This window comes from Protopterus annectens, chromosome 6.part0 (assembly GCF_019279795.1).
Source record: "Protopterus annectens isolate FY-2018-M chromosome 6.part0, PAN1.0, whole genome shotgun sequence".
NCBI lineage: Eukaryota > Metazoa > Chordata > Ceratodontiformes > Protopteridae > Protopterus > Protopterus annectens.
Genome location: NC_056737.1, coordinates 1,033,197,042 through 1,033,216,145, shown reverse-complemented (window position 1 = coordinate 1,033,216,145; position 19,104 = coordinate 1,033,197,042). Strand labels below are relative to the sequence as shown.

General features: G+C 37.0%; 1 protein-coding gene across 1 annotated transcript in view; it reads right to left on the bottom strand.

Moving 5' to 3' along the window:
• Positions 1 to 14,122: 14,122 nt before the first annotated feature.
• Positions 14,123 to 19,104, bottom strand: part of LOC122804663 (protein phosphatase 1 regulatory subunit 37-like) — a 1,708,176-nt gene continuing 1,703,194 nt past the window's right edge. Inside the window, exon 11 of the mRNA XM_044074645.1 lies at positions 14,123 to 16,060. Within this exon, the coding sequence (XP_043930580.1) occupies positions 15,941 to 16,060 (120 nt within the window). The 3' untranslated portion in view covers positions 14,123 to 15,940. The remainder of the gene's footprint in view (positions 16,061 to 19,104) is intronic.

The window sequence follows — 19,104 nt, the reverse complement described above, 5'->3', positions numbered from 1 at the left end:
TGTCCATAAGGGACATAGGCACCATCCCAGGTATGAATTTTCGATTCCCCATCCATCTATCATAGGTTCATAGGTAAGTACTAGGCTATCTGCCCATGGGCATTTATAAGCCTAGCCACAGAGTGCTGGCTTTCGCCTCCCCATTAGATTAGTATCAAGATTGGTCTTGTAGAAATCCAGGGAAGGACTCTGTTTAATGTGAATGGGAAGCCTATTCCAAAGAAGGGGGCAATCTCTGAAACACATATCTGTCTCTCTAGCATGCTGTGCTTGACTCACTGACTAAATTTAGATCCCTAGAATAGGTGACCCTCAAACTGTTTGTTTTGCAGATATGTAGCAGCTCCATCAAGGCTGGAATTGTAAGTGCCTTGTAGGTCAGGCACACGTCACCCTTTGATAGTTGATAGGAGACAGATTAAAGAAAAATAACTTTCAGTCTATTCACATAGGACATGTTGCTAATACCCTGTATGTTCTTAGTGAGGAAACTCTGAGGTCAATCCAGCTGTTGTAAGTGCTTAATCAAGGTCTAATGAGGGCTGTGTACAGAGGGACTATAATCTCCCTGGATTTGAATGCCATATCTTTATTTATAAATTGTGTCGCATAGAATGACCTCCTCACCACTGTGGACAAGTAACAGTCAAAATTCAGGGTACTATCATCATGTGAATTGTGCATCTAGATCTCTTACCTCTGAGTCTACTCTTAGGGGTGTATTGTTAGTGTTGTAGTTAGCAGTTGTATTTGATTTCCCAAAGGGTATGATAATGTATTTCTTCACATTTAGTTTCAAGCTGTTGTTCTGACACCAGTCATTTGCTTTATTTAGACTCTCCTGAAGGATATCTACACCACTGGGGGATTCAGTGGTTGCCCCCAGTTTGCAGTTGTCTGCAAACTTTGTCATCCAGAGGTCTTCCACATTGATCTTGAAGTCCAAGAAGTATATTCTGAACAGGAGTGGTCCCAGCACTGAGTCCTGTTGGACAGCACCAGTAACTGGCCTCTTGCTGGAACTTGAATCACCCACTTTAACCACATTTGCCCAGTCCTTGAGCCAATTGACTATCAGTCTGGTGACATAGGGATTTATGTCCAGTTTTGTGAGTTTGCTTATAATACTTGAGTGGAGGATTGTGTCAAATGCCTTGGCCAGGTCGAGGTAGGCAGCATGCACTGTTTTACCCTCATTCATGGCCTTAGTGACTTTCTCAAGGAAGTCCACCAGATTTAGTAGGCATAACCTGCCCTTGATGAAGCTGAACTGGGTCAGTTCCAGTGTTTGGACGTTTCCTATATCTTTATTTATCAAGTCAATGATTATCCTTTCTATGGCCTTAGACACACGTCTAGTCAAGCTTATGGGTCTGTAATTTCCTAGGCCAGTTGATGGTCCTCTCTTATGCAGAGGAATGACTGTAGCTGTTCTCCACTCTATCGGAACAAAGCCGGCCTGGAGGCTGTGGTTAAATAGAGATCCTACTGGGGCTGATAGGTCCTGATTTAAGCTATTTAAGAGGCAACCTGGGATATCGTTGGGCCCAACTGATGCCATGCTTTTAGCTGTAGAGAGCGCTGTGGCTACCTGCTCATTGGTGATAATTGGCAGAGGAATGGTGGAGGGTATTTCTTGGGGGAGAACTGGGGGGTGATGTGGAAGTCAAATTTGAGTTGAATTTATTAGCTAGCAGATTTGCTATATATTCTGACTGAGTGTATAGCAGATGACCTCTATAACTGATTCTGCACAATATTGGGTGTTGCCATTAAGATTGCAGACATAACTGAAAAATGCCTTATGGTTACCCTTAGCTTTGGAGGCTATTTTTACCTCAAAGGCTGGTTTCAGAGACATGACTAGTTCCCTGATTCACTTGCTTATACTAATGAGGGGCTTATTGCTCTGTTGTGCGCCTTCCCTCTTTCACATGGGCAGTATTTTCTCTCTTGCTCTCTTTTGTTGTGCAAACTATTAAGACCAGGGGTGCACCAGGGTGAGTCTTGTTTTTGCAGTTTGACCTGGCCTTATTTTAGTTCAGTACTGCCATTTCTATGCAGTTGGTTGTACAGGGCTTTTCTGTTCTCCGTTGCATAGGCTTCTGTGTTTTCCTGATTTGGAATCTAGCCATGAGGTGAGATTATCCTTTATGTAGCTAGATAAACCTCCACTTTTCACTCTTTCACATTCAATGGGTAAACAAATGTATGCTAGGCATTATAGCCATGCACTGCTGGAGTGCTTTTCATGGCTTTAAACCATGTTTTGGTAACTGCACAGATGTCAGCATTCTCCAGGCAGAGGAGAGCTTCTAGGGAGTGCAGTTTCTTATTGAGACTCCTTGCACTGAGCAGTAACACCTATAGCTTATCCTCAGTAGCTTTTGTTATGTTGGAAGATTTGTCTATTGGGCAATGCCTAAAAGAGGCAATATAAGGGTGAATAATGTTTTTGCCAATATCCAAAAGCATAGAGGTGATAGGTGGAGACCATCCCTGGCAAAGCAGCATGGTTTGTCAACCATGTCCTCCTGGGCTGACAAATATTGGACCCCTTTGAAATGACACCACTAGCTAAACCAATTTTTAAAGCTGATTGTTTTATGTCTGTTTTGTAGCATCATCCTTGGAGAAGGTATACTGCTGCTCAATATTAGGTTCATACCTGCCTGTGACACATATTCTAAGAGCTCAATCATGCCTCTGTTCATATAGTCCATGGAAGTACATCTCAGGTCATTTACACCCACATGGACTATGAATAAGTCCTACTGGTACTTAGGAATTAGTGACCTGAGTGCTTGCATGATCTGCCAGATCCTGGCCCCTGGCAGGGACTTAACTGTAACCTTATCTTTACCCAGTCTTGTGAGGGGGGCACTGGTGTGTGTCTCAGTGGAGTCACCTATGAGCAGAATGTTTGGTTGTGAAATGTTTTGCATTATGGGCTTGTTAGTTGAGACACAATGAGATGCAGCTTTATTTGTTGTGTTTTGTTTGTGTGCGTGTGAAGTTTCTGAGGACTATGTCTGAAAGGCCTTTGAGGCTTGGATAGGTTACGTGTGAGTATCTCTGTATATATAGGTCTATGTGTATGGTCCTTAGTTGGTGCACTGAGTAGTATGTGTGAGTTACTGACAACCTGTTTGTTGCATTTTGTGTCTGTATGTGACAGTCTGGCCTTCAGTGACTATGTAAGTACATTTCTCACATACTGTATTTGTTTGTTGGAAAATTAAGTAGTTGTCAATATACATAAGGCAATTACTACATTACCTCAGTATGCCCTTATCCACCCAGCTGGAATAAGAGATGGTAGGAAAGTGCCCATCCATAGTTGCCAGTCTTACTGTACTTGCCAGGGATGGGAATGGAGAGTGTTTATAATCAGACAAGGGGGGGTGCTTACTTGATGTAATCTGCAGGTAACCTAACCAGCAATGCTGCTCAGCACCCAAACCAGATACTCACTGAGCAGTGATAGTCCTGGATGCTGTGACAAGGTAATACAGATCTAAATAGTTCTAACTGAATGTGTAAGTGATGCTCACTGCAGAAGCTAGTTGCCTGGTGAGTACTGCTGGACTCAGGTAAAACTCTAAGGTTCTATAGGGAAGTTTCAACTTCTGGTGTCTGCATATATATAAGGCACCACTAACTGCCTCTGCATGCCTGGTGAATACCGCAGAATTCGGGTAAAATTCCAAGGTAGTTCTATAGGGAAGTTTCAACTTCTGGTATCTGCGCATATACAAGGCACCACTAACTGCCTCTGCATGCCTGGTGCATACCGCAGAATTTGGGTAAAATTCCAAGGTAGTTCTATAGGGAAGTTTCAACTTCTGGTATCTGCTCATATACAAGGCACCACTAACCGCCTCTGCATGAAGAGCAGCTCCACGCAAATGTGAGGCTTAAGTACACTCAGAAAAAAACAAGTTTAACACTAACTAAGCCCAGAGGCCAATAAGGTAAGCACACAATGATCTTTCTACCACTACTTCCCAGCTCAGATGAGTGAAATCAGCCCTGTCCTGTTACAAGAGTGCAGGCTTAGACACCCTTAATGTAAAATGACTGCATTGTAGCCCAAGTAGTGAGGAAACAACAAACAGATGCCTGGAATTAACAATTCTCTAGATACACTGTAATTAGTACAAAACAGCAGTTTGAAAATATAGCTTGAAGTTTGAAAAACTGCAGAAAAACAATTAAATATCACAGTAGAACTTCACAGTAGATGAAAATAAACAATGCGAGTGCAAAAATTATACTTAGGTTCATTTTTTTAGCCTCGGATGGCTTTAGATGTACACAAAATCACTCAAAGTGTCTGGCATCATTTCCAAATGATGAGCAGGTCTGGATAAATGAGCCAAGACTGTCGCATACATGAAGTTTAAATATGCTCAGTGTCACTAATGAAACACGTGGCATCTGGGGCACATTAAGGGCTTTACTCCTCTGTACAACAAGGCTGGATAATTTCCTTGTCGTTCTTATGACTATTCCTTACACTACTGCAATGTTTTTATTGTTATTGTACATTTTTGCTTTGAATTACAGATGTGTTTCCTTTCTCCAAAGTGAGCTTGAAATAGATCATTTTGGATCAGAGTTCTACTCGTGTTAACAAATCTAACTAGTTAACTAACTAAAGACTAAATGTATGCTACTTACATCAAAGCAGATAGCTGCATGAGTGTTCTAAATTTCAAATGCAGTCAGATGTTCAAACATATCACTTCTAGATTCATCCTTCTTTTAGGCCTTTTTTGCGCTTCCAGTATATTCACTAATGTCCAGTTTACTACTTTAACTTCAGTATAACAGCATTGTAAGAAAGCTGCCTGATTTACTGCTAGTCAGTCATACAGATGTCATCACGATGACTCTAAAAGAGGAGTGGTGGTTCTAATTCATATGCTACACTTAACCTTCACAGCATTTCTTCCTGCATGAGCTTAATAAATGTTTAATTGCATCATATTACTCTAAATTGCAGAATAAGGTGACATGTCAATAATGCCAAATTAGTTTTAAAATGTATTTTAAGAAAGTCCCCCCCCCTTCTGTTTTATGTTATGGCAATGTAATGACCATATTAGTAACCCTTATCTTATTTCCCCTTGGTCTTTTACTTTAATTCACCTTTTATACTTTCTTTTCCCATCTTACTTTCTTTATATTTTCCCTTTTTCTGTGCTGTACTTCATCTTTTTTTTGCTTAATAGCTTATTAGTTTAGCTGGTTATACATGACATTTGCAGGAATTTTGTTTCGTATCATCATCCTTACGTGCCATATATGTATTTTCATAAATATCTTAGCTCAGAGAAAAAGTCTTGATAACTTTATCAGGATAATCTGTATTCTTTTCTTTCCCCAAAACTATTTGATTTGTATTTTGTATTCATATTGCACATTTTCTATGGAAATTTTCTTGTACTGGACCTCTGCTAAAAAATAAGTAATGGCTACTCAGAATTCACTAATTCAAAAACATAAATAAATAAATTAATAAAGGTGTAAATTTTAAAACCTTTGAAACACTGTCATGAATAATGCATGTGCATGCATACTGTCCCCCCCCCTCTCTCTCTCTCTATATATATATATATATATTACACACACACACACACACACACACACACACACATATATATATATATATATATATATATATATATATATATATATATATATGAGTAAAAAGGCTACACAGAGAAAAAAATGTAGCCAAGCTAGAGTTTTCACTGTGTGGTACCTGAAACACCCTGTAATAGATGCCATATAGAAATGAATGGTTACGGACATCAGCTGGGTTTGAAGACCCTGTGTTTCTGAAGAATAGCCAACTAACAAAAGCAAATAATGAGACTTGTGCTGGTGCTTATTTATTTATGTATTGATTTTTTTAAGGCATGGACTATTTGGTCTGACTGCATTTTGCATGTGGCATGTTTTCTTCTCAGGATATTACTTAAAGCTAAGAACGTATTACTACATTTGTAAAGCAGGCAATGCAATACAACATGTAATATGTATGGGACTTACAGTGATTATACTGCATAATATTTAAATAATTTCAACATCTCTTGCAAAGAAATGATTCCACTCATGTTGACAGTTTAAATCATAGATGTCTATTCAAAAATTAATCTCTTCTAAAATAAGTTCATGAGCAGCCATAATATTGGCAAAACATAATACAAAACTGCTTGTTAACATATAAAGGACATACACTTGTCCTGTAACATCCACACAATTGTAAAAGTGAACAGCGCTCATTAATTTTTTTTGCCATTACAGTATACAGCTGTACCTAAGCTACTTTTTCTTGGTAATGTTTATTGAAACCAGTATATGGCATCTCAAATCAGAACAATTATTATCTGTTAATGAAAATGATTTCAAAATTGTAAGCTTTCTGCAATGACCTTTTTGTTTTAGTGATAAATACTGGCTAGCGATCTCCTTAAAGGATTAAAGTCTACATGCATTAATAGACCTCTGAAATATAGCTGAGCAGTTTTGATCTGACTATTGTAATGCAAATATGTTCTCTTGTCTTTTTCTTTGGTTTATTAAAAATATCTGCTTAATTATTTAGTTTAGATGTTATATCCTTTCCTTACTGAAGCTAAGGCAGGTTTGCCACAAGTAGCTTCAAATTTTTGTTTAAATTGTACTGCAGTGATAATTTTCTCTGCATTCTACTCAGTTAAAAATAATGACTAGGTCTCTGGTTGTAATAACTGTATTCAATAGCATTGCCCAATAATTCTGCTTTATATTCAAACATCATAGTTTTGCCACATCCATCTAATACTAAAACATACAGATATCTTTCAAAATCTGACTTTTCTAAACATAAGAAATGCACACATCAGCTGTTGCCCCTGTAATATTAACAAGACTAATGTTACAGGACTGCTTCTGTCTTTATACATGTTGTGTATAGATGTATGGTGTACTGCAGACATTAGTTTAGAAAAATCAAGATTTTCAGGGCTCTTTGTTTCATACCATTTATAAGAAATGGTTAGAAAAATTGCTCTTGGCTGAGTGTGCATTTACCTACCTATACACTTGATAGCATGACTTCATGCAATACATTCCCTGGTAATTATCATGACAACAGGAATAAAGAGTAACGGACTATAATTATTCTTCACCAGGGAGCTCTGACAGTGAGGTAAGTCAGATTATAAGAAATAACATGAAGTGAAGACAATTAAAAACTTACACCTTCAGTGTTTACTGTCTGATAGCTCTGTCATGATACACTTTACTACAGCTATGGAACACTCCTGGTCATATCTTAGCATTCATGTTCTCAGAACGTGTGGTGACAGTATATTTCATGTCTCTTTTAATACTCTGCACATCTGAGTTTACAGAAGGAAGTGAATTCCAAGACACTGTCATGAGTTTGGCTTTTAGTTAAATAAAATAAAAAAAATAATAAAATAAAAAAAAAACACTCATTCTATGTATTCAGATCATAGAACAATATTTTTTTTATTTATCCTTTATTGACCAGGTTAGATCATCTAGGCTAGTAGTTTCTTTGCAAGGGTGACCTGAGATGGTATTTATAGTACTAGGGGAATCTGTCCATGGCATTGGGGAAATCCCCCTACTCATTACCGCACTTGCAGTCTGTAAGTCCAGTGAGCATGTACGTGTGTACATTCCATCTCGGTAAAGTGGCAGCTGGGAGAACGGCACAGTCTGGCAGAGAGAGAGTGAGGAGTTGCGGCAAATGCCAGCTCTACAGAGAAGATCAAGACTGAAATAGGGAGGTAATTAGAGGAGGTTTTGTTTGATTTGGAAGACTTATTTCAAAAGGAATGTTTTAGCAATTCTAAGGAAGATGAGTGATTGCAAGATGGAGTTATGGTTACAACCCTCCAGTTGGGGTGATTTATTGATTAACTTACTTGAAGAAAATGATCCAGAGTGTGGAAATGATTTATTGTGGGGAGAAGCAATGGAAAGGATTCATAAGGGAGAGGTGGAGGAATTAAAAAGGAAACCATTTTCAGAAATAGTGAAGGAGAAGAAAGAGGAGAAATAAGAAAATATAAGAACAGAGGAACTGGGAAGACAGAAGGTTGTAGTACATATATTACAGAAGGTAAAGAAAATAAGGAATTGGACAAATAAGAGTTAGGGGACACAGTAATTGTTCCATTAGGAATAAAGGCTCAAGAGGTAAGAGCATTTATTTTGATAAAAAGGAGGCATATAGTGACTTTTTATAACAGCTGCAGGACTAGAGACTTTTCTGGGAAACTATGGAAAAAAACAAAAAGAAATCTATACAAGGAATAGATATCCCATTATGACTTTTTAATGCAAAACACAAAAGAAAGTGAACATTAAATTTCAGAGACTGATAGTGAGACTGTTAACTTCTTCTGCAAGAAATGTTCTTTAAGTGTATTTCAGAAGTATTACATAACGGGGTTATGGACTGGGGGTTGGCATTGCAATGTTATACTGAAAACAGAAAATGAAAAAAAATCATTCATATCCTAGCATGATTCATAGACTCACAGATTTATAGATTCATAGATTGTTACTAGGCTAACAACCGGGGGGGGGGGGGGTTGGCTTTCTAAGCATAGTTATGAATAATGATGTTCTGTATCCAAAAAGGACTCCGGAATTTATAAGCTACCTCTGACCATAAGGGGCACGGGTGCCAGGCCTGGTGTAAATTTCCTAGTCCCCATCCACTAGTCTAGGTTGTGCTTAACCTGGATAATAGATGAACTCAGTTTCACATGAATAGGAAGCCTGTTCCATAGGACAGGCAGACTCTAGGACACATACCTGTCTCTCTCTAGCATGTTTTGTTTAAGTCACAGACAAAATTCAGGTCCCTAGACCTTGTATTTTTGGTACTCTTTGACCTCTTCGGTTGCTCTAGTTGCTGCATATGGCTGGTCTGGTACATACTGAAAGGAGCATTGTACTCTATGATTGGTCTGATAAGGTCAGAGTACAGTAGGATAATGACCTCTTTGGACCTAGGTTCCCTGACCTTACTTATAAGTTGTGCAACATAAAAGGATTTCCTCACCACTGTGGCCACGTGGTGGTCACAGGTAAGGCTACTGTCTACATGTGTACCCAGATCCCTGACTTTTGGGTCAATTCTTTATGAAAACAATACAAAATAGAATATAAAGGGGTCTACTTTATGTGCTCGAAAGCTGAAAAACCCGAATCCAAGTAGTGCGACACTTAAAGAGCGAACCGTGAATACGTCGAATGAACAAAACCATGAAAGTGTAAATATTGAATTTGCATAGCTGGCCCATCTGCGGTATAGCTCCGTAAGGTAAGTGTGCAGTAGTTAGGGACCTTAGGGTTAGGGAGGGGTCAAGGTAAGTGCATAGGTAAGTAGTGTATGTAAGGTTTTGTGTAGGTAATGTATGTAAGATTTAGTGTAGGGTTTTGTTAAGTGTGTGTGTGTGTGGAATATTTAGTTTGTTTGGGTATAGCCCCATAGGGGAAGTGTGCGGTAGTTACGGACCTTAGGGTTAGGGAGGGGTTAAGGATAGTGCATAGATAGTTGTGTATGTGGGGTTTTGTGTAGGATTAGCAGTAGGGTTTTGGTGCTTTAATTTAGGGTTAGACGTAGGGTTTTGGTTAGTGTATGTATGTGTTTTTTTTATTGTGTTTTGGTAGATAGTGTGTTGCGAGTGGTGGGTTGGCCGACTATGACGGTTCGAGGTTTTAAATTTTGTGCTTTAGTACATTTGACGTATTTGCGGTACGCTCTTTGTGTCGCGCTATTTGGATTTGGGTTTTTTGTGTTTCGAGCGCATAAACTAGACCCATAGAAAGTAAGATACTTAAGGTGTTAGAGGATAGTATTTATAGTATTAAGGGAAAAGGACGTCAGGAAGGATTAACAATTGTTAGAGAAATGACAGATGATATTCAAAAAGAGAATAATGTAGCGAAAGTATTGGTAGGGGATATAAATCAAGCATTTCATATGATAGGCCATGATATATTATGAAAATTAATGAAAGAATGCAGTTTAAGTAAACAGATACGTAATGTGACTAAATCAGTGAATAGGTATAGTAAAATAAGAGTTTTCATAAATGGTTGGTTACATTAAGAGACAAATGAATAGGGGTTTAAAACAAGGATGTCAAATATGTAGAATTTTATTTGTGATAGTTATGAAGTGTATAGTCAAAAATAAATGGAAAATGAAAAGGCACAATATATGCAGAGTAATGGCATTGAATATCCAATTATTACTTCTTATGTGGATGATATTATTCTTGTGGCTATGAAAAGTAAAATGATGGAACATGTGCTTTTCAATGTGAATAACAGTTTGCAAGATATAGGACTATCATTAAATAGAGAAAAAAGTAAAGGATTTGGGTCAAAAAAGAAGATGAAAGGAATTAATTTTCGAGTAAAAGAAACATCGGTTTTAGAAATAAAATTTGGATCATTTAGTGTGATTAAGGAACAATGGGAGAAAATTCTACAAGAATTAAAAGATATTAGTATTATATGGAGTAGATACAGATCATCATATAGGAAATGATGCACTGAATAAATTCTATATGGCTGGATAAAATATATATGATGCCAAAAACCTTGGAAAAACAGTATATTGAGTTAATATTTAGATTTATTTGGGGTTCAGGATTAAATCCATTGTGGAGATGAGTATTGTATATGGATAAGGATGATGGTGGTTTGGGCTTACTGAATCCTATAGTTTATGGGGCATCTTTAAATTTGCGTGGGGTGCTACAATAGTTAAATGGAAAAAAGTAATTTAGTAGCAAAAATATTAAAGATAATATATTACAGAGTGTTGAATCTAATTAAATTTAATAAGAAGGAGAGAGAAAGTATAAATGAAGAAATAAAAATGTATCAAGACAAAATAAAGATGTGAAAGTTAAATATAGAAACAGTGGAAGAAAACAGAAGAGAATGTTATAAGAACATAATGATAGAACATTATTTTACATAACCATGGAAGCATTTGATAGAAGAAAAAAATAAAATTTGTAAAACAAAGAATAAATGGTGTATGAAGAATGTGGAATACCAGGATTTTCTGTGGAGATTACAAATAAATAGACTGCCAGTGAGAGGAAAGCATGTGTATTTTTTGTAGTGAAATAGAAATGGCAAAGCATGTTTTTCTAACATGTAGAAGAGTAAGAAAACACTGGGAAAAATAATAGAAAATATGTTGAAAGAAATTCAAGATTATCAACAGTTAAATGTGGATATGATTGAATATGGATTTTACGAGGGCACAGGTAAGGGACATGTTAAACATTTAGACAAAAAGTGTTTTGTATTATCTGGACTATTTGGAATGAAAGATTGAATGAGATTGTTTAATGGAAAATGGGTAATACCAATACAGTTTGAAAAATTAAGTGATGGTTATGGAAAAAGGAGTGGGGGTCTATATGCATGTGATATGGGAATTTTGAAAATATAAAGGAATGAAAATTTGATGTAAATCTTTTGTAAATATGTAAACATGTGAGTGTATTAACTTGTATATATTTGAAAATATGTGTAACTACTTATATATAATAAAGGACCTCTACTGTTTTTAAATGGTGCCATGGGATCTTTAATATTCACCAGAGCTGCTACCAACTTAGTTTTGTGGGACCTTGGCTTAATGGCTTATCCAAAGGACAGCTCAGTCAGGACTATAGCACCCCATTATACTGCACTACAGTGTCCACAGCTGACCTACCTGGTGTGGGAATAGAACTAAAAGCCTTTTGCACCAAAGGCAAGTATGATGCCTGTTGCATCACTGACACTGTATACTGAAGCAGGATAGAGTGAGTTTATTTGGAGTGCACCCCTAACATTAACTCAATTATTTAAACATTTGTTTAAGTATGGTGAACATAATAGACTGTGTTTAAAACTTTAGTGTGTCCCTAAATGTGGAATGAGTGGCTTACAGCTCAGAATGATTCTAGCGTACTACCTACTTACATACTGCCAGATAATTATACCGTACTACCTATGTACATACTGCTGAATAATTATACCATATTACTTACGCGTACATACTGCTGAATAATTATACTGTACTACCTGCATACATACTGACGAATAATTATACCGTACTACCTATGTACATACTGCAAAATAATTGTAACATACTTACGTACATACTGCTGAATAATTGTACCACACTGCATACGTACATACTGCTAAATAATTATACCGTACTACATATGTAGATACTGTAGAATATTTGTACCACAATACAGATGTACATACTGCTGAATAATTATACTGTACTACCTATGTACATACTGCAGAATAATTGTAAAGTACTACCTATGTACATTGATGTTGTTGTGTCATTCTGCTTTTCCTGGTTAGGGGTCGCCACAGTGGAACTCCGGTCCGCTAATTATTGGCAGCAGATTTTTACATGCCGAGCTGCCAGCTCTGACGCACAACCTTCAACGAAGGTATGCCCATTCACGCATGTCTCCACACAGAAGACGCTTTAGCTGAGAATCGAACAGGACGTCTTACTGTGAGGCGACAACGCTACCGCAGCACCACACCTATGTACATACTGCTGAATAATTATACCGTACTACCTACGTACATACTGCAGAATATTTGTACCATACTACCGATGTACATACTGCTGGATAATTATACTGTAGTACCTACGTTCATACTGCAGAATAATTGTACAGTACTACCTATGTACATACTGCTGAATAATTATATCGTACTGCCTACGTACATACGCCGAGTAATTATACTGTACTACCTACATATGGACTGCCAAATAATTATACCGGACTGCAGTGGTGGTGCTGCGGTAGCATTGTCACCTCACAGTAAGACGTTGTCCTGTTCGATTCTCAGCTAGAGCGTCTTCTGTGTGGAGACATGCGTGAATGGGCGTACGTTCGTTGAAGGTTGTGCTTCAGGGCTGGCAACTTGGCACGTAAAAATCTACTGCCAATCATTAGCAGACCAGAGTTCCACTGTGGCGACCCCTAACTGGGAAAAGCCAAAATACACAACAACAACCTATATACATACTGCAGAATAATTATACAATACTACCTACATTATACTGCAGAATACTTGTACCATACTACCTACATACATACTGCAGAATAATTATATCACATACTACCTAGATACATACTGCAGAATAATTATACTGTACTACCTACTTATATTCTTTTAAATAATTGTCTTTGTGATGCATCAAATACAGGATATTCATGATGTTATTTCACTGCTGCCCCCTGAAAACTGCCCTAGACAAAACTCATTCCGAAAGCCTAATTACCCTTTTGGTATAACCATCAAGGAAATCAGGAACAGTTTTTCTAATCAGAAGGTGTTATAAAGGATAGCTGTCTAGTTCATATTAATTGCATAGTTAAGATTCAGTACAAATCATTGTAACTCATTTTGTTGAAATAGGAGTCAAGATTCTGTATGAGCCAAACTGTTATCCCCATCAATATGTTGCCAGGTAAAAGTAAATTACTTTTAAAGCAAAGTTTGAGAGTTTACTGTAGCTACATGGCTAAATGGGTTTGTGGGGGTAGTCTGAGCGATTTTTTTTCTTATAGTGCATACCATTGGCATATTCCATAAAAATGAATGAATAGTCAAAAATAAAAGATAGGAGCACAGAAGCATACATTTAAAAACAGAATTTGCTGTGCTGCTTTTTTCTTACTAAAAAAACACATTTGAAGTAAAAGGTGAATAGTGAACCTAAGTGTTGGGACTCCAGTGAAATGTAGTTCTAGTTACAAATGGACTGCTTTTGTTGTTTTGTGACAATGCTTAGGATCAGGATGACTGTATGGATACAACAATTTAAGGAGATTCTTGTACAGTATGTACTGGAATTAATTAGATTTATTTCATTTGGATAACCATTTTATAGAAGAAACATTGCAAAAGTAGAAATGGGAAGAATGGATGAATTCCTGATGACTACAGATGAAATAGAATATAAAAGCCAAGCAATCATTCTTTATTAAGAATGAAAAAAAGGTGAAAAATGTAAGTTATTTTAGAAATTACTAATCCATGTGATTCATTGGTCCCACAAATAGACTGATCCTCGTTTTAAATTAAAAAATACAAAACTCTATTCACATTGTGTGCATCTCCTTACATTCCACAATAATGGACAAAATCAGAAAAAAAAACATAGAAAATGCATTATTTGGTATAAAATGACAAGTGAGGTCACTAGAGCACAAAATATTCCATAGTTTGTGCCACAGTTTAAGAGATGCTAATTCCCAGATGGATAACAAACCTTTGAAAACTGTGGCACAGGTACTTTATCCATATTCAGAAGCAAATTAGTTTGGGTTATATGTTCTTGTTTCTAAATGAAGCTTAAAAGTCGTCTTATATCCATTAAAAAATCCAGCACATTAATTTAGATTATGCCAATAGTGTTTTGGAGCAAATAGTAGCTGGTGGTCACAGGCTTTGCAAAATGTCATCAGTTTCACTGTTCTGTAGTGCAAATCAAGGATGAAAGTACAATGATATAATCAGAATAGTCCTGATTTCATGTAGGCACTGGCAACTGTGCAGCCCATATCACTGGGTTATACGTTGGAGTATAATAACTGGTGGGGGCATAAAATGAATGCAGTTTCAGAATCAGTTCAAGAAGTAAACATTTAGACACTGAAATTGAAACAAGTGTTTTTTTTAATGATCAACTGGAGTTGTTTCTCTGTTCTCACTATGTTAATGATTCTGTCAATACATAGGATAACCTCATCCAGTAATTGCCTCCTTCCTTGTCATATGGATCAAGCTGGAGAAATGTTTCCATATTTCTGAGATGCAACTCACTGGAAAAACAGTGGAGTTTTCATCTGCTGTGCTGACATCCTGAGGTCCTGTTTATTTCAGAACTAGCCAGGAACAGAAGATTAAGGGCCCTGACTCAGCGGAATGACCTGTGCCTCCCTGCACAGGACCATTAATAGAAGGTCTAGGCTCTCTTTCTTTGACAATGCTCTGCGACACTATGTCTGTCCAAACCCAATGGTTAATCAATCTCCTGCCATGGCCTAACTTACCAGGCCATGCATAAGAACCTTTGATGGACAATGAAGGTTCCCCCTTTGTTATGATGCACAATGTGAGGGTGTTATTTGCTTGTCTCTTTGCACAATCAACACAAACTATGCAGACAATGTTAGCATCACAGTATGATTCCTCCTCCTGCCAAATAAATCATTGAAAAATATATATACATTTTTTTACCTAGAGAATGCATTCTCTTGCAAGTCTTCTTTATTAATGACCCATTGATACTGATGGCCTCAATAGGCTAGAGCCCAAAAATGCCTATGTACACCTGGAAGAAACTGAAAGGCAGGCAGCAACTAATTAAATGGATACGGGGTATATGAAGGTAAATAGGGGTCTAACAAGAAAACATGAAAGCATCTGTTTTACATTGGAGTCATGCTGGTTAACTGTATGAATAATGTGTCTGGCAGTTAGTGCAGAGGTTAAGGTTGCAAGCTTTACTTCCTGTGATACAGGGTTTGATTCCCTCAGCTCTCATTTGCCTACTATGTGACCTTGATCAAGTCTCAACCAGCCATTGCTCCCAGGTCACCTCTGAAAAACTCCTATGTGCCCAGTGGGCGTACCTGGTTAGGAAAAAGGATTATCATTATTAGAGACATATATGCTTTGCTGTTCAGTACCTTTATTTCAAAACATTTCTTATTTTCAAACCCAGCTACTCTGAGGTTGAGAGGATGCCACTAAAAATCTGAAAGATAAATTATTTGCAGTTTTGTAAAAGAAGACTTTGGGAATGGAGCAATGTTTTTTGTTCTGACTTTCATAAGTACACCATTTAACTTAGTGACGAGGACTGTGATCTCTGCACTTTTCTTTTTACTGATGATTTTTGCTTGCTGTGGTTTCGAATCTCTAAAAGCAATGCCTTCTGTGTATCAATAAAATAATCTTCCTCCTGTAAACAGAAAAAAAAAGAACAATTTTAAGCTACTTGTATTATTCACAGGTGAGTACATGTATACAATAAAATCCCCTTAACTAGAATATCTTCTACCTAATGTGATGAACCATTGTTCATTTCCCTTAGAATCCAACAAGTACTATAATTTTGTGATCGTTGTCCTTTCACATTCTGGTCATTGTTTGCAAACAAAAAGACTCATTTGCATTGTTATTAGTTTTGCTTTACAACTAAGTAGCAGGTCTACAACATTGTGAAAATCTGCGACACATAAAGGCAGCTACAACTCAGGACATCTATGTGTATTTGTTGACAATACAGAGATATTCATGTGTATGCAATGCTGTAGTGGAGGGTAATTATTGCCATTTTTACCTTTGGTTTAAAATAAAGATGGTTATAGTGAATACTCCATTTTTTACAGAAATGCATAATTTTAGTTCAATGTATTGTAAAGCAAGAACATCTTCATATAATGGCATTTTTTATATTCCAGTGCACTTTGTTTGGCAGCACCTGGTATACTAATATGTTTTAAAACTTAAATTAATGGTTTACTATCAAAATCAAGAATCACAGTTCTTTGTATATTTACTTCACAGAAAATAAATGTCAAAAATAAGAGAGTTATTTCTTCAAAATGATGACAGAGGTAATGTTGATAATTTGCAATTTGATATTATTGGCATTACCCAGGTTACCTTGACTTCCTGTGATTTTTCGGCACCCCCACACCCCCTGCATATTATGTACACCAACTGTGAGATCGCACTACAGTGAAGGAAAGGGTACATTTCCCAATCCCCACTGTAGTGAGATCTTCAATCAGAACATCAACCTCATATGAGCGAATGCACACTAGCATTTGTTGAGGTGGATTCAAACATTTTTCAGATTGATGTTACGGAAACTGGGAACCATGTATTCGACAATCCCATTTTTGCATAACTGCCATTCCATAATTTGATTGTAAACCTAAATTAACATTTAAGAAAAGTAAACCAAGGAGTACTAAACTGAAATATGAACAAAAGGTGAAAGGGAGCAAAGTCACAGTCTCAAAATCAGTCTCAAAGAAGAGTTGGGTGATATAAACAGATCTGATAGATGAGTAAAAGTGAGAGTTTTGTGAAAATAAAGAAAAAAATATTGTTTAAGATGATACACAACTGGATAGCTATCTGCAGTTATGTTTCTGTGTAAATTCTTATTCAGAACTATTTAGTTCACATAGAAGTTTTGTGAATTAACTTTGTTATGTGTTCAGAAAGTAAATAAATGCAAAATAAATGAAAAAAGAATGGAATTATGAAGCAAGATGAAGTGTGTGTGTGGGGGAGGAGCATATTCAGAAACATATAATGAACTGTGCAATCCTGTTTCTAGGGAGCAATTCAAAGATTGTTGTAGTGCTACAGCTACAGCATTACAGCAGTATTGATACATATCACTGCATGCAAATACAGCATTTGGGAACATGCCTAATGTATGCTAAGATTAAAATAGCACGGTAGAGCAATTCAAAGACGTCTTCTACCACCCGATTTGTGAACAAAATGATAGCATTATGTACCATCTTTTTACAGTATACATCCATTGATGTCTATGCCATGAGTAGGGCTGTTAGCACCACAGTAGGTTAGTAATGTGAGGCTGTAAGTGCATGTGTGTGTGCGTTTTTGCCCATGCTGAGGAAACACATCGCAGTTGTCCCAACTGCAGTGTGTTTAATTCAGAAACATGCAAATGAGTACATGAGATACTAATGAGGTTTTCCTCAAAGTGATCTTTCATGCCTTTCAACTGCTTCTTATCATGGTAACATTGCTAGAGCTCATCAGTGAAGCAGTTCTAAAACAACGTTTTCTCAGAATCACATCCACTGAGTTAAGATTTTAAAGAAATAATCAAATCAAACAAGTATACTTGTGAAAGCATTTATACATATATTTTATTTATATATTAACTCCAAGTTCACACAGAAGGAAGGAGAAACTCCTCAAAACAGTTCATCCTGGTTTTGAGCAGTCACTGTTTTCGCTCCACCAAGAGCAAGCAAGTAAAGAGTGAGGAAATATGGGACAGCATGTGTGTGTGTGTGTATCTGTATCTATATATATATATATATATATATATAGAGAGAGAGAGAGAGAGAGAGAGACAGAGGGAAAACTACAAATGTTATTTTTCTCAAGATGCAGTTTGATGTAAGCTTTTCAGATTAAAATGACGGCATTAAACCACAATGTTTGAGTATGTTATGAGTTGATATGGAGTGGTCAGTTCATATTTTGCATAACAAGCATGGCCAGGATTCTAAAACACATAACACACTGCACAATCCTATTTCAAGTAGCATTGCTAAGTGCATTATGCAGGGACAATTCAAAGGTACCTGTAGTGCTACAGAGGTCAGAAGATTTTGGCTTGAAGTGCCATAGGAGTAATGTTTATTTTATCTATTTATTGACATTTGTTTACCAAGAAAGTCCAGCTGCCAAAGGCACTTTTACAGTAGAGATCCGCAAAGAAAATCTCCATTACATTAATATAAGAAGAAAACATTTTCATATTACAAACATTATAATAGCAACGGTATGCAGTTTTAATTGGTATTATTGTATGCTTGTAGGAACGAAGAGTAGTTACAGATGAAACGATCGTGAAAAAGACGAGGAATAGGGAGGTTGTACTGCAATGAGTGTTGGTAAGGATTTGATTAGGTCTTCTGTACAGCTGGAGGGAATTTCCTAACGTGAGTTATTATGTTGTACAGACTATGGTAGGGAAGAAGCGAAGGAAGCGTAATAATGTGGAGATGAGAAGGGAGGTCAGGATACGTGAATGGAGACTGGAGTAAGGGAGGTGTTAATGAGGGGCTGGAATAAAGCACTAGCCTGGAGTACAGCACAAGGTGAATCGTGTGTTATAAAGGAAGATTTTAATCAGGACTCAAAGGTTTGAATATTTGGTGATGATCTGACTGTAACTGACACCACTTTCCAAGTTGTAAGAGCAAAGGCAGTAGCCAGCTGTGC